The sequence below is a fragment of the Lagopus leucura genome, unplaced genomic scaffold (assembly GCF_019238085.1).
Source record: "Lagopus leucura isolate 7727_CA_CO unplaced genomic scaffold, USGS_WTPT01 Super-Scaffold_73, whole genome shotgun sequence".
NCBI classification, from domain to species: domain Eukaryota; kingdom Metazoa; phylum Chordata; class Aves; order Galliformes; family Phasianidae; genus Lagopus; species Lagopus leucura.
The window spans coordinates 94,367,225-94,387,123 of NW_024962252.1; the positions used below are offsets into that span (position 1 = coordinate 94,367,225).

The window sequence follows — 19,899 nt, forward strand, 5'->3', positions numbered from 1 at the left end:
TTTTTTTTTTAAAGTGTCAGATCTTGTTTTCTTCCTGAAAGTGTAACTAAACCTACATCCTCAAGATTATTAAAAATAAAAATAAAATAAAAAAGCACTACAAGCAAACATGGGAATATTTAAACACAGACATCACCCGGTGCAGAATTCCCTTTGGACAGACCGTTGTCCTAAATAAAGTCAAAAGATCCATCAACACTGGATTCTTTGTGCAGAATTCCAGGCCCACAGAACAAACCATTGCAGCCCCACTGATGCCTGGGAAAGATCAGCAGGTAAAGCAGAAGAAGCAGAGTGTAGCCAGAGTGGCTAATTTAGATGGAGGAAGTGTGAACGGCGGAACATAAGGCAAAACATCTTGGGAAGAATATCTTGATGACATCTTATCTTGGCTATACAACGCAGTAAGGTTAGGGGAGAAAAATTTTTATCTGCATACATTTATGATGTCCCTTCCCCATTGCAATCAGAATACAGGCACGAAATCATTACTTATCAATGCGTAACACAGCATGAATATACGTTCATTAGATTATTCATACTAGATATATAAAATAAGAATAACCTTGAATTACAAAACACAGCATTATATTATTTTAAACCTTGACAGGGAACCTTTGATGGAGGGGTTTTAAAGCATTTTTTCCTAGCAATGTATTAATAACAGGAGCCATAATTCTCAGTTTTTATCCTACGGTGAAAATTTGGCAGCTGTTGCACAGTTCCAATCACTTGTGCAGCATCAAATAATAAATACGTTTCTGGATCTAGCACACGTTCTACTGAGCTACCTGCTTTACTGACATGAAACAACAAGAAGTTCCAAAGATTAACTGTGTGCTACATTACAAATTCTGTTCCAAGGTATTTATAAGCCCCTCCTTACAGATATGAAGGAGGAGAGGAATTAATAATAGCAAAAAATATTTTTCATTTAATCAGAAGCACACTCACATTATCCAATAAAATCTTTTAATCCAAATTTACGTCTGAGTTTAATTTAGATCCTTTACTAATAACTTGCACTGCTTCTTTTCTACAGTCTTTTTAAGGTGACCTACATTGTTTGGGAATAAAGGTGAAAAGAAGTCATCACTTGCATGGTATAGTCTAACCCCCACCATATTGGCTTCTAATTTAGCAGCATTATTCATCTTCTTACAGTTACAGCTCTGCACAAAGCCATCAAAGTCACAGGTAAAACTGGCGCCAGCTTCTAGAGGGATTGGATCAGGCCTGCAGAGTTTCAAGATGGGGACAGGAACTGGACTGGAGAGACCCCAAACGTAAATAAATCCAACACAAAAGACCTCAACACTCACCATGCATTTTTGAGGAGTCAGACCTCAGCACAACTGACCTTCAAAAATGGAAGGAAAAAGCGAGCAGTGGCGACCCATATGGAAGAGGAATTTTGGCAAACAGTTACCACCACTGAGTGGTAAACAGCAGTAACAACGCAAGGGAGAACAAAAAAGTTAACGCAGAATTCCACAGAACGTCAGAGGAACGCAAAGAAATCGCAGCCTCCTATTCGATCAGGAAAAGTTTCTGCCTGTATCTGTAGCAAATTAGTACCATGTGAGCAGTCGGACACAGGTAGTGCAATGTAAAGCTGAACAATCACAGCGTTTGATCTGTGACCATGGCGATCCAATGCCTTTAGAAATCATTATTTTCATCTGTTGAAAATAAAAAGTGAACTCGGGGGCCGAGAAAAACCTGCATTATGCATATGGAACAACAACGATGAAATACCTCAGCGTGTGTCATTGAGAGGAGGAAGTACCTTTTTTTTTTTTTTTAATGTCAGCTTAGCAGAGAAGTCATTTTAATTATATAATTACGGAAGATTTGGGAAGATTTACACAAGCCCCATAATTGGGCATAAGACATCACATCCTCTGGTACATACACCGCTCCGGTCTGGGGAACATTCTTTGCTCTGACCAATGTGTGCGGGGGGGGAGGGCGGGGGGAGGAAGGGGAGGGGAGAGGCACGCAGAATTAAAAATACTTCCTCAGATTAAATCGTATTTACTTCATTCGATTAAAACGCTTTGATTGCCGAAGAGGCGCCGAGATATTTCTCGTGACGCATCTGCGCGGTTAAACGCCGCGTTCCCCGGGCGATAGCCCCGACACTCAAACAAAAGGCGGCCGCCTGACAATGAGGGGCTCTTTCTTTTATTTTACCGAGACATTTGCGCATCCGAAGCCGCACCGCCGACCCGACCCGTCCCCTCCGTCGTGCGAGAGCCGTGACAGCCGCCGCACGAAACGTTAAAGCCCCATCCGGCAGATGAGCCATGCAAAATGTCTCCTCCGATCCCACCCCCATCTCGCCTCCAAATAAATAAATAAATGCAGAGGAAATGTGGAAGGCACCGAGCGCACCGGCAGCACCGGCGCTGCCCGAGGCCCCGGGCCCGAGGGATCGCCCTCGCCGCCGCTCGCCGGCCCCCGCGACGGGAGGGCTCCCACCTCCTCCCTCAGACAATGGTGTTCTCCCTGCCCGGGCTCGGATCGCCGCCGTTCGGCGCTAGGCCCCGGCCCCGGCGGGGCGGGCGGACCCACGGGCAGGGCCGAGGAGCGAGGGGACGGCAGCCCCGCTCCGGCCGCCTCGAGGCCGCCCCAGGGCCGCGGCGGGGCGGCGGTAAATAGGCGGCCGTCGAGCCTCGCCTCGCCGAGCCTCGCGCCCCCAACTGAAGCGCGGCCGCCGAACTGCGCAGAACGCTGCCGGGCCGCGTTCCGCCGGGGTGCCCGGCACCGGCTCCCCTCCTCCCGCAGCCCCTGGTCGCTCTCCCCCCGCCGGGCGATGGCGGCGCGGCCCTGAGGGACGGGGGGAGGGGTGGAGGGGTCTCGCCCCGTTCCCTCCCGGGGGGCCGGCGGCGATCGCTCCCTCCCCCCTTCCCCCCTTCCCCTCGGCGGCGGGCGTGGGAGCGCGGGGCCGAGCCGAGCCCCCGCCTCCCTCTCTCTCTCCCTCCCTTCCTCCCTCCCTCCCTCTCTCTCTCTTTCTCTCTCTCTCTCTCTCTCTCTCTCTCGGCGGGGCCCGACGGCCCCGGGCCGGGCAGAGCCCGAGCCAAACAAAGCGCGGCCTGAGCGGGAGCCAGGGGTGAAGCCGCCCGGGCCCTTCCTGCCGCGGCGAGGCCTGGCTCCGCCACCGGCCCCGCGCAGGCCGCGTTCGGCGCCGCGCTTACCCCGATCCCCGGCGGCGGCGGCGGCGTTGTTCCTCTCCTGCTGCTGCTGCACCGGGCGCGGCCTGGACACTCGCCTGGGTCTCCTGTTGGCGGCTCGGACCGAGTTCATTTGCCGACTCGTGTGGGTGGCGGGAGGGGAGGGGGGAAGCCTCCGGCACCCGGCGCCTCGTCGGGAGGAAGGAGGGAGCCGCGGGCGGCCGCCTCGCCTCGCCTCGCCTCGCCGCAGCGGGCAGTAGGGAAAGGAAGGGAAGGAGGGGGCTCCGGGCGCGGGTCCCGCCGCCGCCGCCGCCGCTCCTCGGCTCGCTCGGAGGCAGAGGAGCCGCTGGGTCTCCCGAGCGCTGCCTGCGGGGGACGTCGGCTCCGCGCCCCCCACCCGGCCCCCCCGAAAATCCCTCTCTTAAAGGAGCCCCGCGGTCCTGCCCGTCTCAAGCCCGTCGCTGCTCCGTGGCAGGAGGAGCCATTGACACTGCCAGAGACACACACTCGCGGGGAGGCAGCCGCTGGCGGCCGGGTTCCGCCAATCGCCACTTCCCACACAGCGGGCCGACGGCGGAACGACCAATCGGCGATCCGCTTCTATGGGACGCGGGTTGGGCGAGCGGCGCGGCGCGGGGTGGAGTGGCGGAGAGCGATATAAGGGGCGGGTGGGGGAGGCCGGGCCGGGCGGTGTGCTGTGGGCGAGCGGCTATGGCGGCTGCCGCGGCCGTAGGCCTAGGCTAGGCTGGCAGCGGGGGCTGTTCTGTTGTGCCGCTGGGTCCGGTGCTGGGCCCTCCGCGGAACTCCCGTTGGGCACACAGGTGGGCGAGCAGCGTGATGAGGAGCTCGAGTGCAAGGGGAGGGAGCGGGCTGCCGGAGTGCCTTGGTGTGCCTTGGTGTGCCTTGTGTGTCCGTCCGTCCTGCCTTGGGAACCCGCGTGTGCTCGGCGCTGGGATGGGGGTTAGGTTTCTGTAGAGTGCCGTGGCCTGACGAGTTGTTAGCAACTTCTTCATTGGGGGTGTGTGTGTTTTGTGGTCTGTATACTCTTTGATACATTAATGTGCTGTTTATTTTGGGCTGAATTTCTAGACACGCTGTAAGGCTTCTGTTTTATTCTGTTTGTTGTGTTGCTGCTCTTTTGGTGGTTTGCAACCAGGGAAGAACGATTGAATCAAACTGTGCTTTCTTGCTTTTCAGAGTTCTGCTAATAAATCCAAGCAGTGAGGAGTGCACCTTCTCTTTGCAGAGACTGCTTCTGTTGCTGTGGAGGTTGGTCAGTGTGTAGTACTGCTTTAAGCTGAGCACTTGAGGCCTCTGGAATCAGCACCTGCTGTGTTAGCTAGTGTAGAATGTAAGCAAATGCTTGTAATTAAAAGTACATTAGGCTGAAGGTTATTCAGAGCTGATGTGAAGATGTAGTGGAACCTTAAGAGGTGAGTGCTCTCTCAAAACATAAGTCATAATTTGGAGATGTTTATATTTGCGCTTCTAAAGTCAATGGTAATGAAAGTTGACTGAAGTTCCTATCAGTCTAGAAATCAAGTGTGTATGTAATGCATATATATGAAGGAATAGTTTTTTTTTTCCAGACTTAGTCTTTTGTTGCCATGAAGGAGAAAACAGTGAAGGATTGTTTTCCATGCCTGAGAAAAAGAATTCTTATACCTGTGACAGGAGGATGAATAATAATGTTTATTGCATGTGAAGTGGCCTTCACAGAAGAAGAGAGTAGCTGTCGCTCTGTTTGGGGCCTGTATCTGCAATAACAATTGTCAGGCCAGCCAATAAACGTTTGTTAAGATGTGCAGGTATCAAAGTGCTTTTTGATGTTAACAGCGTTGTGAAACTGCTTTAAATGATCCTTATTCACTGAAGAACTGTGCCTGAGTTTCTGTGATGCAGTTAAGGAATTTCACATCATCTGGAAACTTCTCTAGTGTTTCAATAAATTAACTGTGATTCTGTTAAGCTGTTCTAGTTGATCTCTTTCCTCCTCCAAGATCCAGAAAATGATTTCTTAGTGACTCAAAGTTACCTGAAGTTATTCAGTAGAACTGCCCAAGTTCTTGAAAACGTATTTAAGAGACAAAAGGATGGAGTGCTAATTTTAATCTAAAGTTTCTGATACTAGAAGAAAATTGTTTGAAACTTGAACTAGAGCAAGACTTCGTAGAAGTCAAAATCTTAATCTTGAAGTACTTTAGAACTAAATCATTTCTTGGCGTAAAAACAGCTTTTGTTATTGGCTTCTTAAGCTGCTAACTTGTGTTAAGATCATAATGATATGAGTCAGTAAAACTTACTGTGAATGGGGGAAAATGTTATGACTATTCATGAACAGTTCTAATATGGAGTCTTACTGATTTAGCCAAGATTGAGAACAATCTCTAGAAGGCTACAGTGCTTTGAGTTGATATGGTAAGTATGCTGAGTAAGATGAACTTATTATTTGTATTATGTTACTAAATAAATCATTGGTATGAAAGTGATGTGTGGAAGTGTTTGTTTGTGTCTTACAAGGTGTGGGCTATCAAAATAGTGATGTTACTCTTCTGATAATCTTGGCTGCGTTTTAAGAGGCCAGGCATCAGAAAGCCTGGAAATTCTTCAGAACAGTCTTAACTGGAATACTTTTTCTTTCATAACAGAATTAAATGTATCCTGTTTGTCTCTGACAATCATAATTTCAGTTTTGTGAGTCATTTCTTAAAAACATGTATGTGGCAATCTCATGGATTAATTATTGCTATGAAGCTTCTTGAGGAAACCCCCTTCTGCTACACAAAGACACATGGTGTGTTCTGTGGTACATCCAACCTGCACCGAATTTCAACTGTGCAACTTCTCATTGTGTACACAAAGAGTTGGCTGCCAAGAGATCAACTTCCTTTCTGCATGTGGAAAGAGATGCCACAGTGTGCTTAGTGATGGCAATGAGTTGTTAATTGAGTAGTTGAAACTGCATAACTAATGAGATAGTTTCACAGAAGTAGCACAAGTAGTGATGGAAATACTGCTACAGGGTTTCCTATTTATTTGTGAGGGTGATGTGCAGAGAGACAAGTGAGCAGCTCTGATTCTGCTGATTTCTGAAGGGAAGACAAACACCTGGAAAATCAGCTGAAGATAATGGATAATACAGCTAAGTAATCCTTTTCTAAAATTTCAGCAGAGAATAGAGAAGAAACAAGATGGTGTGATGGTTGACAAATCAGTGTGAGCCAGGGTAAACTATTTAGTCAGCAAACCCAGGTTCATCTTCAGGAATCACCACTTTTATTTCCTTTAATGTACCCATTCTGTAGTACCCTTATGAGAGTGTTGGGAATGCTTTGAATGTGCAGTAGAATCATTGTAGAATGCACAAGTGTCCGACCTTTTGGCTTGCCTGGCCCTCACTGAGTGAAGAGTAATTGCCTTGGGCAGTAAGTTGCTCTGAAAGCGATGCCTCTTATTTTCTGGGAACTACAACAGATACAGTGAGCACAGTAGCTCCATTTGATAGAGCAAATTCTCAACCTGCAAAATGCTATTTCTTAATATAGTCACTGCTGTTAGCTATGCTAACCATGAACATACATGCCATGCTCATCAAAACCTGCACCAACAGAGGTGACCTACTGTTGCCACTGCACCATGCATCTCCCACTGCCTCACTGTGCTCACATCCACTGTTGGATCTCCTTAAATGTTCAAATATCAATGAAGCAGTTGGGTTTTTTTTTTTAAGTGCAGGATTTTGGTGACCCCTTTGTTCCTTGTGGAGTTCCTTGTCAGTTGTTGTGTCAGACTGCCTGTCTGCTGCAGTCTGTCCCACAGCAGCATGTAATGGGATATTGGTGGAAAGGTTTGACCTCTGCTGCCATCCCACCAGCATCCACCTCTGACCATGTGAGCCAAAATAATTAAACTGGAGGCATTACTTTTGGAGCAGTACTTGTGTAACAGTTTAGTTACTTACATGACTTTTTAGTATTTCTATTCAAACCGAAAAAGAGCAACAATTCGTAAAAATAATGGGAATTGTGATCTTGTTTCTGTGAAACTAATGAATCAGTTTGGTTCAGTGGCAGTGGTTACAATCCTCAGTGAGTTCTCAAGGTTCTCACTGGAGTTTTTTTATGAAGCTTTACTCTTTTTTGTGCTTTGTCATTGACAGCAGTTGTTCACAGATGTACCACTGCCAGAAGCGATGATGTGAATAAGGCATGATTGTGAAGTGAGTGGTATTTCTCGTATAAAAATCTGGTAAAGAGACATGATGAGCTTTTTGAGTTGACTATTTGATTATAAATGTGTACATTCCATTTGAAAAATACATTGTGTCAAATGAAAATGGAGTTGCAAGTTTACAAAAATGTTTTTTTGCAATCTTGAAACTGGCGCTCAAATTCCTCGTCTAAACAAATCAAGGCTGCATATTTTTTTGCTGCTAGCAGAACCTTTTAGCCAATGTATCAAAATGCATAAAATTATTTGCCATAATTTGAGTTAGCACTGTGCTCTCTTCATGCCCTGCTTTCAGCTCGGTGTTAATAGCACACTGATATTTGGTTGCTTCTGAGCAGTGGGTGTATGGCTGGGGCTGGGCCAGGCTGCTCGATGGGGTAGAGCTGCTGCTGTGGTGGTGGCTGCCTTGCAAGCTCTGCTGGGCTGCATGAGGGCTGCAGGTTGGACGTGCCTGTTATGGTCCCTGCTTAGCTTGGGGATGTGAGTATTGATCAAAACAAGTCTAGAATAACAGATTTTTCTGGATGGCGGGCTGTGATTTACTTCTAAGGGATTCACAGAAGAGAAGTAGAAACAGCCTTTAAATTGTTTATGAAGGCCTAAATCTCTTTAAGGTTGTTCAGAATCAGCATGTTGAAAAAACATGAAATTCCTGACCTGTTACTAGGTCGAAAGCACAGCATTCTCCATGGTTCTTCCTTAATATTTGAGGAAGAAGTAGTATGTTGAGGCCACTGTTGCAGGTTGTTGCAGAAAGCCCACTACAGGGCCTTCTGCTACGTACAACTCCTGGGTTTGAACAAGAAATAGAAGAAATCATGTTTTTATCTTGGGGTTTAATCAGATCAAATGATTCTGCAAGGGGCCGTGTGTCTGTCCCTCTCCTTGCAGATGAAAGTGAGGCACAAAGCGCTGAAATAACTTGCACAAAAACATCTTTAGGCTATTAGTGGGGCTAGGAATAGAACGTAAGGAACATGAGTCTTTATCTAAGGCTTTCTCCACAGCGTCACATCACAGCTTTCAGAAGCATAAGTTTCTACCTATCATCTCTAACTATTTCATAAGCTGTTAATGTATACCTGGTCTAAAAATACTGTTTTGAAGACTTGGGACTGACCCGCTGATGACTACTTGAATTTAAACCTAGAGGGTTGTTTCTCATAAGCTTGGAAGAAGTGAACCTTTCAGAAATTGAGGTATCTACAACTTGATGAACTTGCTTGCTCTGCAGCTAAATGTATGATTGCTGTTTTGTTGCAGTTGCTCTGACCCCTGGCTCTGCTATGTCTTCCTGATCTTACAGTAAATGATTGTTAAAACTCTCTGCATTTGTCTGGAATCTGTCTCCTGAAATCTAGCTTGATTTTGGCTGACCTTAATGGGTTGCCTTGTGGGTGAATGTCTGTGCCTGGTGTGTTATTTGTTGCTGTACCAGCTTGGATTCTGGAGAATGAGTAAAGACCTTGGGAAGAAGGAAAAATGTGGTGTTTCCTGGAAGTACACACTTTTGAAACTTGGTTATTTAACACCCTAGTTTTGATTCTGCCCTAATAAAAAGTTTTTGGAAGTTGGAATGATATCTGAGGGTTTGTTTGTTTGTTTTTAATAAAAAGTAGCTGCTGAAGAGTCCTGGTGGCATGGTATTTTTCAAAGCACCATCAGCACTCTTCTGGTCATGTTTGTATGTACCCATAGATATTGTTTTGAAACATCACCTGCCTCAGGATTTTCCTGGGAAGGTGTTCAGGTTTTGGTGGCATTGTAGAGCATCCAAAAGATGCTTCTTAAGTGGTATTAGCACCTCAGTGCTAACTCTGAGGTTTATGAAGGAGTGACATCTACTTCAATCCTGAACTCAAGAACTGAAAGCGTGGAAGCGAAGTAGTCTCACTATCAGCATGTGAATACAGTGGTAAAATGTTTTTGCTTCAGATACTGAAAGCAAAGCAGGTTGAGTGTGGATTCTGTTCGTGTTATCTGCCTACTTTATCGTTTTGTTCACTGGTGGGAACAAGTTCTTCATATTAACAACGATGAATACACAGAATCTTAGTATCTTTCTTTGCTGTCTGGTAGACCACTGCTGTGGATCTCCTGCTCCAAAACTGTATCCTGTTCTTCAGGGGGCTTATTTAACTGTGGAAGGGTTGTGAAATTAGTTGCAGTGAGCCTGCCAACAACTGATCAGAAAAAGTAAATAGGTATGACACATCATATGCTTATGTTTTGTCAGTTTGTTCCATCTCTGTGTTGGGCAGCTGGAGGAGAGGAGTTGGGTCCTTGTTCTTCTTAGCCTCAGTTGTATCTGTCAGTCATGGCTTATCTTAGGAGTGAGGAAAAAGGTCTACTTAACATTGTGATTTATGGAAGATATTTCCCCAGAAAGGGTTTTTGAATGTCCTGAAGAGTATTTTGCAGTTAGGGTTTAATTTGTTGCCATTAAAAAGCAAGCCTGCTCTTCACAGGTGTTGTTTTGCTGCCCCTATCCTGTCCCCTGTTCTGTCAACTAGTATTTATGCAACAGCATGGTTAAGCAGATCAAAGAGGTAATTTAGCTGAAAAATAATCTAGCTAGAAGTGCAGCTAGTTTTTATGTGCATGGATAACTGTTATTGCAGGCATGTGGCAGGAAAGCATGGCTCTTGTGTGGTGAAAAGTTTGGGTTGCACACAGTTGCTGTGATCCTGGAATTGCATGCCATTAGCCTTCCTGAACCTTTGGGTGAAAGCCATGTTTCGTTAGGTCTGTTTTTCTGGGATGCTCTCGGATGTGGCTGCTCTGCTGTAGGATCTCTTTAGGCTGCTGATGAAGCACTGTATTGTGTTTCTTGGCTAATCCATCCATTTCAGCAAGTGGAAGCGTTGCTTAAAGATAACCAGCTTACAGTGGCTCAAAGCATATGGCCTTAATGACTATAAACAGTTTTGTTTCTCTTTGTTGCCACGTGGTGGTGATGTTGGTTGTTCCCTCCTACCCAATAGATTGATCAGTGCCTCCAGATGACTAACCAGTGCCATGTGGTTTTGGCAGTTACCAATATGGTGAGGAAATGCATGCTCTTGTTTGTATTCTTATTCACATGTAAGTATTCCTGTACCTCAGCAGGGTGAGCTAATCAACAGGAAGTATTTTGCAACAGACAACATTGACAAAATATAATCATTTTTCAGGGTAATGTGCTACAGGTATCTCCTTTTGAATCCTTGGTCATCAAGGTCCATAACCCTTTGTTTCACAGAGGACGTAAAATCAGGAATTCACCCAGGCTAACCAGTAAAGGATAACTGGCACTGTGTATGGAGGGGACTGTTCTCTCCTTCAGTTGCCCATGACTAATGCCTTGGGTTCTCATGAGTTTTATGCTGACAAGCAGAGATGGGGAAGAGATCATCCATTCAGAACGTGTGTTTAAATGAGATCGATAGCACTCTAAAATCCTCTCTGCTGACTACTGATTATAAGTGTCAGTGTGATCTAGGCCTTGAAGAAATTTATATGATATAGGTGACAGCATAGTCACTGTAAGGAGAGCTTCCAAAACAGTTACATCTAGGATCTAACTTTGCTTAATCAGTTCTGACTTTCCTGCACTTGTCTGTGTCCAGTACTACAAACCCAGGTCTGCTGAGGCACTGAAAATCTTATATCTTCTAGTAGCTCACTGTTTGTTTCTGTTCTTCTTTACAGCAAAGCGGAAGAGGAAAGTGGAAAACTGAGATTCTCAAGTATTTTGAAGTCTCATTTGGGTAAGATGAGAAGGGAAACTTGAATAAGGCAATATTAGTCAAACATTCTAAAGATTTTTCCAATTAGGAATTGTATAAAAGGAAACTGTGCATGCTGTTTGTGTGTACGGGTTGTTGTCAGTCACTGTAAGCTCATGATTGATATGCTGTTCTAGAAGTACAGTATGTTTGTTTTGTAATCTCCATTTCTTCATAGCTGATCTTTGTCTTTTTTCATCAAACAGATGATCTTATTTCTCTTTGTGATTAAGTTAATGACTTTGTCTTGTAAATATTGCTTGGCAAAAACAGGTATATTTTTATGTAAGTTTGGTTTTAGATTTAGGTAGGTAGCATTACTGTATCTGTACAGTACATTACATCTGTAGGTAGCATTACTTCTGCTGAAGGTGTGAGTTTTATTTTTTTCCCCTAGTGATAAATGGTGCAGAAAACAAATTGAGTATGAGAAAAAGCATCAAATCAAATGTTCTTTATATAAACTCTTTTTCAACGTGATGTGAGTTGCAATGGCTGATTCTTGGGCAACATTGGACTGTGGAATATGCAGAGCAATTTTTCATAGCTCTGAAGAAGTTTGGGTGGATACTTTAGGGCTAGCCATCACAGTTATGTAGTTTCCACAGCCTGCATGAGTGTCTTGACAGCTGACTGTGTTCTGTTGCAAGACAGTATATTGGACTATGTATGCATGCCTTCAGTGTTTCAAAACTCAGCCTGTGAGGTGTGGGAGAAAGAAGCTAGCAGTCACATTTATGAGTCAAATTCTTTGGAGGTGTGCAAGAGTGGTTGGTGAAGGAACATGAAAAGATGAAGGTTGGGGAATGGAATGTTTGGTGTTGGTTTTAATTAGAATTGTCCTGTCCATCATTCATACCGTGAGATAAAAGGGAAAAATATCCTCTCTGCACATGCAGAGAAAAATATTTCTATTACAGTTGGTGAGCAATTCTAATTGGACTGCCAAATATAAATTTGTCTAAAACTCATACCGATTCAGTATTAAAGCTAGCAGTTTTCTCAGAAAAAAAAAAAAAACAACAAAAAACCGCAAACCACCAAACTAATAAAGCCCAGTCTGTAAACTTTTCTCTCATGAATATAGGTCTTCTTGTGGCTTCTTCCTTCCAAACAGTATAAAGATGGGATTCATATTGTGGTTTGGAAGAGAGCGTGTTTTAAACCAGAGGAGGAAGTCAATGGATGACCTTTAGAGCTTAGGGAAGAAGGCTTTGGAGGGGCTTTCTTCCAGCCAAGGAGTAACCAGCTGCTTGACCACGCTGTTGTCTTCCCACAGGTGTGGGGTGGTGACATGCCAGGAGAGGTATTTGCTACCCTTGATGGTAGTTAGTCATGCTAAGTGTCCTGTGTTCTAATCTCCCGGCATTGCAAAGCAGCCAAAGTGACCGATACTGTTACTTCACGTGCTCCTGCAAGGTAGATTAGAATCTGCTGCTTCTGAATTTAATTAGCTGGCAGCATCTTTAAAATACTTTCTGGAGTGTTTGGATTGTAATCATTTTTAAGGCTTGAAGCTTATTAAATGAAGCAAAACAATCTGTTCTCCTTTCGTGTTAAAAAAAACTATATTCAAATTGTTCTACATTTTAAAATTTAACATCAGGATAAGTGGGTGCAAGTAACCCTTTCACCCTCCGATTGATACAAAGGACGTTCTCACTTTGTTTAAATGCCTCTGTGTAGTCTGTAGTTCCATCTGAACAAATCTGGTTTTGGCTTCTGACTAAGCATACAAAGAGATAGGCCGGGGTAAGTACGTTGGGTTGCTATCAAGCATGATATGACAGATGTCATATCTAAAAATAATGGTAAAGAAAACAAAGCTCTAAATTGATTGCTTTCCCTTTCTGAAATACAAGTAAGGCAGTTTTGACATTATTCAATTCAGGTCATCAAATTCATATAATTATACACTGATGTAATGCGTACATCTTAGAAGAATGAGCAGTACAGAAAGGTAAGTGTGAATGTAAATTTACTCATCTTTTATAAAATGCTTTCTTGAGGTGCTGACATTTTCAGTGCATTGATTGTTCATAATGAATACTCTTGCATAAAATATTGTAAAGGCAATTTTCTGAGGCCAGAAAATGACTAAAAAGTTATTCACTAAAGAGCAGTCAATAATCTGTGTCCGGAAGCAGATTTATGGGATGTGAAATAAATTGATGTAACAGAGGTTGCTTACATGAAAGAATTACCTGCCCTTTTACAGATTCGATGTCCTGAAACAGAAACCTCAAAAGTGATGTGGGCCAATTCAGAGGCAGTCATTCTGTACTGCGTAGTCCTGGGCCACTGGAGGAAAAGAAGAAAATGGCTTTGGGCACAGTCCCCCTACTTGTAGCAGAAGTTCAAGAGGTGGTCATCTCTGCAGGTAAAAAGCAAAGGTTTTTTGCTATGTACCTCAGGATGGATTATGCTAGTCAATGGAGATATAGTATATTTCAAGAATTTACTTAAAAATAAGGAAAATAAATTAGTTGATTCTGACTGCTTCCAGGCAGTAGTTTTTTAAACAGCTTGTCGTATGTTTCTTGGCTTTTATAGCTTCACATAAAAGGTTTTCCTGGTTCATAAAGGAAATTAATGTGAAATCAATAATGGCATTTAAAAATTCACCAAACATTTCCCATCCGGAGAAGGTGCTACTAATGATACAGCAGAGTGGGAAAAACAGCATTGACCCTAAAGGCAGACAAAAAAGAAAGCAGCACTGATGGAAAATGCAGTGAGGAGTTACACTTTTGGGCATACCAGGAGCAGGGGAGATCTGCCTGTACCCTGACCTGAACAAACTGTGGGATCAACTTGCAAAAGTCCTTTGCTTGAAAATGTGGCCTAGATGCTGCACTGACTTCAAGCTAAAGGATGCAAGTGGCATGAACAACAAAGAAAAGCTCACTTGATGGTGAAAATACCAACAGAAACAGTAAGACTTGTTTCTTGTAGTATATTACAGCTGTATAAACCACTGCATTCCGGGCAATGAAGAGGATACCTTTGCTGCTTCAGATTGCTTTATCCTGCTATCCCAGGAAACTTGGAATCATTGTGGAAATGGGAAAGACAAGACATAGAAATGGATTTGTTCATTAGTTTCTATTTTTAATGAAAGCCCTAAGAGGAACCATACAAAAAATACAAGTGAAAAAATACCTGGTGGTCTGGTGGCTGTATACATGCTTAGGCCACTACTCTACTGAAAAAATTCCGTTGTAGGTATAAGTTGTGCTGTTTAATAGCACTGTAATTACTGACAGTTGTCACATTTATACCATTTGTCAGTTTTCCTTTCTCCCTCCTTTTTCCAGCGCTTTTCAGGGGGTGGCTCAGAAATAGTAGAGCAAGCCTTTGGAGTTTGGGGTGTGTGGTCCTTGCTGAAAGGTGGTTTGCTGATAACCTGCGCCCAAGAGCGCACCTCTGTGCTGTGCAGCCTCACCGCCAGCACCAGGTGCGGATCTGGGTGCTGTAGTAAAAACAAAAAAGAAGAAAAAAAGGGCTTAAAGCTGTTTTAGAGTCCAAAGGAGGACTACAAAGATGGAGAAGGGTCTGGAGGGCAAGGAGTGTGAGGAGCAGCTGAGGCCCCTGGGTTTGCTCAGAGCAGAGGAGTTGTGGAGAGGCCTCAAGGCGGCTGCAGCTCCTCAAAGGGAGCGGAGGGCAGCGCTGAGCTCTGATCTGTGTGATAGCATGGAGCTGTCAGGGCAGGGGCAGCTGGGGGTTAGGGAAAGGCTCTGCCCCACAGGGTGATGGATGCTGCCCCAGTACTGGAGTGCAAGGAGTGTTTAGACAGCGCTCTCAGCCGCAGGGTTTGGATTTGGGGTAGAGCTGTGCGGAGCCAGGAACCAGACTCGATGATCCTTGTGGGTCCCTTCCAACTCATGATATTTTATGATTCTGTGGTTCTGCCACCTCCAGACACCCATACCTACATTTCCTCAGTGATTTTCAATCATTTTGAAATACACATCTCTATTGCTTACGGCACTTTCCAGTTTGGGGCATTGAGAGTCTTACATTTTCCCAACCTTTTCTGTAAGCTTCGGAGTCAGGAAATCATTTTGCTTTCTGGGTAAAAATTGTGATTTTGCATGGAAGCACTCCAGTCCAGAAGCTGAGGCTTCAACCAGCAGATAGGGGGTTCACGATAAAGCTGGCAGAACTGCGCTGCTCTGAGCACTTTCAGAGACATATGCTGCTTTTCCTGCTCCTGGAAGAAGTCCCACAGATGTCTCATGTTTATTCACTTGAGTCATGGTTGCAGAGCTGGGTTTTTGGTGGTTTGAATTCCCAGATATGCTGCATATTTATGGCGTTGAAAGTGCTAATTCAAAATTAAGTGCCTATTTTAAAAGAGGATTATGTTTTACCAAAAACCGATAGTTTGAATTTAGACTAAATTTCCTCTCCAATTATAACAATATTTGGGCAGAATGAGACATCTCCGAGGACAAAGAAACAAAACAACATGAAGCTAAATGGGACATGGCATGCTTTTATGTTGAGTTCGTTTTCCCCTTGTTTTTTACCGGTGGCATTATCGTGATATTAGTCACTAGGTGGTGCTATCCCACATGGTCTCCTGCATTCCTGCTCTCTGGGTGCGAGTGGCCTGGGCTCTATGTTTTCAGCAGGCATTTGTTTTGGAAAGAGGATCTGAGCTATACAGTTAGACGGTGGGCTCTCACAGCTCTTTGGACAGGAATGAATTTTTAAAGTAAAATTACCCTAGAGAGCGTGGGTATTATTTTTTTGACTGAGATGCCAGAAATGAGGGATTGCCTGTGTGCCATTTATGACCATCTCTACACTCAGATTAATGTGCTCTGTAACAATTGCTGGTGCTAAGCCTGTTCTTACAAGCAGTTTAATTCTACAAGCTCTATTAAGATAGAAGGCTTTAATGTCCGATGTATCAACACAATAATAGTTTTTTTCCCGTGTGTACTTCTGCTGTTAACGGAATGTATTATATGTATTTTTATACGTTGTACCACTAACAGATGTTAGGCAGCCTGAGGAAATTCACACTACGTTTTCACTTCTTACGTTTGTTTTGTATTTTCAAAATGATGTTCCAAATTCATTCTGTCAGATTTTTTTTGGAGGGGGGGGTTGTTGTTGTGTTTTGTTTGTTTTATGAGAAGTGGAAACAAATACTATCCAGAACAGTCCTTTCCAGGGTAGAAAATCTTAGACATAGAAAATCTTAGCCCCAGTAAGAGATTTTTAGAGATTAACTGAGTACTGAGGAGAGTCTGAAAATGGGAAACATTTCTCCATGCTTTCAAAATTTTCCACAAGGCTTTTGGAACATTTGAATTATCTGACTGTAAGTCAGTTTGGTTTTCAGGCGAAGTTGTTTTCTTTTTCCTCACTTGTAGTATTTTTACAGGAAGTGAGGACAAGATCAGACAGATGGAAGGAAAAAAGTGTGAAGGAATTGCAACATCAAAATCTTTTTGATTTGAAAAGTGAAAACATCAGTTGCGTAGCTTCCACATCTACATTTCAGGAAGTTTTTGAAAATGCCTTTTATTTCTTTTTTATATGCTGTGCTTATTCAGAGAGGGTTGAGAATGAAAAATATCAATAAGGCCTTTTAAGTGTTTTCATATGGTATCTATCTTCAGCTGCATACCAAAAAACGTCTTTGTTATTTTTTCATTGAGGCCCTAATCTTGGAATGACTTTTCATTTACCGGTGCCTTTTAAGTCTGCTGTTCTGTTTCAGGTCAGATCCTTCCCTCTTGCCCCTTTTACCCTGTCTCAGCCTCTTGCATACTCACCGTAGGGCAAAGCTTGCAGTTATTTTCCACCTGCATGAGAAGGATTTCCCCTCTCAGGGATCCACAGTGGAAGCCAAGCTGAGTTCAGGCTGGTTCTAATTTGTTTTTTTGTGAGAAAGTTTCTTGTGGCGTATTATATTTAATACTGAAACCTACAATTTGTGAATTAACTTGTTAGCAGTTCAAAGGCCTTTGTTTATTATTTGGTTTAGTCAGGTGAAATGGCTTGTTTTTTCTTTTTTTGCATCATTAGCACTGCCTTTGTCTCTGTTGCTGTTCTTATTTAACCTTGTAATGGTATACTCACTAAGCTTCCTTCTTTGACAATAATTTAGTAATATTAAAATACCACTTTCAAGGAGAAAAGTTCCAGTATCTGTTTTTTAGAATTCTGATGACTTGAATTGGGAAAAAGAAAAAAAGAAAATGAATTCCCCTTAAAACTATGTGTCTTCTTTAGTTGCTTCAGATTAACAATGTTATAACATTTAGATTCTTTGAAGTGTGTGTGTTTTAACTTGTCCTAGGGTGCTCAGGTTTATTTGCATGTATTTGACATGAAAGAAACAGTTGAAATCATCCTAAAAAAACAAAAACAAATGAACAAAAAATACCACAACACCTTATTATTCTCCCCTGATTTGCTATTAGAGTTTGTAACCCCTGGTAGCACACAGGATTTGTACTCAGATTATTGCTCACAGTCCCACTTCGGTCTTGCAGTCTTGCAGTGACCATGTGCCAGCGATCACACCTCAGTTATCAGATCTGCAGCTGAATAGATCTTGTGAACTGCTGTTGAAAGTGCCTGGAGATCCATTCAGATGAAAGGCTGATGTTCAGAATGGAGTTTCTTGTACCCAGTGTTCTCTTGTGTTTCTCACTAGGCGTTCATGGCCTTCAGCTGGAGCTGGAGAAGCTAACAGTTGTTTGCCTATGTCAAATAATTAAAAGTATAACAGGAGAGAACCATGCTCAAGTTTTACCAGGTACCAGTCTAAAAATGTAATCCATCATGCTGTATAGGTAACTTACAGATTAGGGAAACCAAAGAACTTCCCTTATGAGGACAGGCTGAGAGCTGGGGCTCTTCAGCTGGAGAAGGCTCTGAGGGACTTTATAGAGGTCTTCCAGTACCTGAAGGAGCCTACAGGAAGGATGGGGAGGGACTTTTTGTAAGGGCACGTAGCGACAGTATGAGGGGAAGTGACTTTAAACTGGAAAAATGCATATCCAGACTAGATATTAGGAAGAAATTCTTCACTGTGAGAGTGGTGAGACACTGGAACATGTTGCCCAGGGAAGTTGTTGATGCCCCCTCCCTGCAGGCATTCAAGGCCAGGCTGGATGGGGCTGTGAGCAACCTGGTCTAGAGGGAGCTGTGCCTATCTATAGCAGGGGGTTGGAACTACATCATCTTAAAGGTCCTTTTTAACCCAAACCAGACTATGATTCAGTGATCTGCGTCACAAAATGAAAGCGTAGCTACAAGATCTGCTTGGAATTTTTGTGCATGTTTTGTTGAGAAAGAGTCAACAATGCATTGGGCTAGATGCTCGTCTCAGTTTGATTTCCATCCTGATGTGGAGTTGTGTACAGGCTGAGGGAGTTGGGCTTGTTCAGCCTGGAGAAGAGAAGGCTGCGGGGTGACCTCATTGCAGCCTATCAATACCTGAAGGGAACCTACACCCAGGAGGGGAGTAAACTGTTCAGAAGGGCTGATAACAGCAGGACTAGGGGAAATGGTTTTAAGTTGAAGGAGGGAAGATTTAGGTTGGATGTTAGGGGGAAGTTCTTTACTAGGAGAGTGGTTAGGCCCTGGAACGGGCTGCCCAGGGAGGTTGTGGATGCCCCGTCCTTGGACGTGTTCAAGGCCAGGTTGGACGGGGTCCTGGGCAACCTGATCTGAATGTGTATGTTTGGTGGCCCTGCTAGGCAGGGGGGTTGGAACTACATGATCCTTGGGGTCCCTTCCAACCCGGGTGATTCTGTGATTCTGTGATTCTGTGATCTCTGGATGATTCCCTTCCCATTGCTCTGATCTCTTCCTTCCATTTGATTGCTTTGTCTTTTTGAAGCTGAGCTCTGTGGGTGGATAGACCACATGCACCATCTTATGAGGTGTTTGCACAGCGCACATTGGGACTGATGACAGTCAACATCTCCAGGCCCTAATGCACTACCAGTAATTGTAACTACGAATAACAAAAGCAACTAGTCATAATAGTGTGGAAAGGGAAATAGCTTGGCATTATTAACGTTAAGTTTAAAAATCTCCATTTGTGTTATTGCCTGTCATCCTCTGGGGAACTATAAGCTTCTCCCTAAGCAGGCATCCAGTTTCTGCCCTTACTCTATGTAACCTCACTGGTTTCAAAACAATGTTGTTAGAGCACATTGGCATGAAATCAAGAGATTCTGTCCTAGGGATTCAGAGTGTCTTTACTTATTTTTTGCATGCAGATGGCATCGGAAGGATCACAGAGAAACTTATCCATACCTGCCTTTTTTCCCCAAGAATCTCAATTTCTGCTTGTGTCACCAGTCTTCTTGCCTCTGCTGCTTTCCATTATACAAAGTGGCAAGCTTCATAACATCCTTCAGGATATTTAATATTTCTCTTGCTCCATCTCATTCAGGCACAAGGGATAATTGCATGGTCTGGTAATTATCTAGGAATTGGATTGGCCCTCTTAACATTCTCAAGGTTGGTGTTAGATTCGTGTTCTTCTCTGGTGTTGTTGTAGATGGATTACCATAACTTGGATATAAACTAATATATATGACTAGGGTTTAGTTTTATGCACATTTCTTTCTGCAATACTTTTCTCTCTGTTTTACATGAGAGCACGTATTATCACGTAGCCAATCTGCATGTCCTGAATTAGTAATTCAGGCTATAGCCTTCCACTTTTGTCTTTGCTTACATTTTCA

General features: G+C 43.7%; 1 protein-coding gene and 1 long non-coding RNA gene across 6 annotated transcripts in view; one reads left to right on the plus strand and one right to left on the minus strand.

The window, feature by feature from the left end:
- The window catches only part of FBXO11 (F-box protein 11), a 65,072-nt gene extending 61,680 nt beyond the window's left edge, over positions 1-3,392 (minus strand). For both annotated transcript variants that reach the window (XM_042862244.1, XM_042862243.1), the window contains exon 1: positions 3,201-3,392. In XM_042862244.1, the coding sequence (XP_042718178.1) occupies positions 3,201-3,309 (109 nt within the window). In that variant the 5' untranslated portion in view covers positions 3,310-3,392. The remainder of the gene's footprint in view (positions 1-3,200) is intronic.
- Positions 3,393-3,868: 476 nt separating this feature from the next.
- LOC122187934 overlaps positions 3,869-19,899 on the plus strand; it is a 32,507-nt gene continuing 16,476 nt past the window's right edge. Inside the window, exons 1-8 of one of the 4 annotated variants that reach the window (XR_006181448.1) lie at positions 3,869-3,997; positions 4,374-4,609; positions 5,545-5,594; positions 7,336-7,395; positions 8,414-8,605; positions 10,391-10,450; positions 11,097-11,155; positions 13,392-13,553. This is a non-coding gene — a long non-coding RNA (uncharacterized LOC122187934). Of the gene's footprint in view, positions 3,998-4,373; positions 4,610-5,544; positions 5,595-7,335; positions 7,396-8,413; positions 8,606-9,874; positions 9,956-10,390; positions 10,451-11,096; positions 11,156-13,391; positions 13,554-19,899 lie in introns of all 4 variants that reach the window. The other 3 variants (XR_006181450.1, XR_006181449.1, XR_006181447.1) reach the window with 3 other exon arrangements.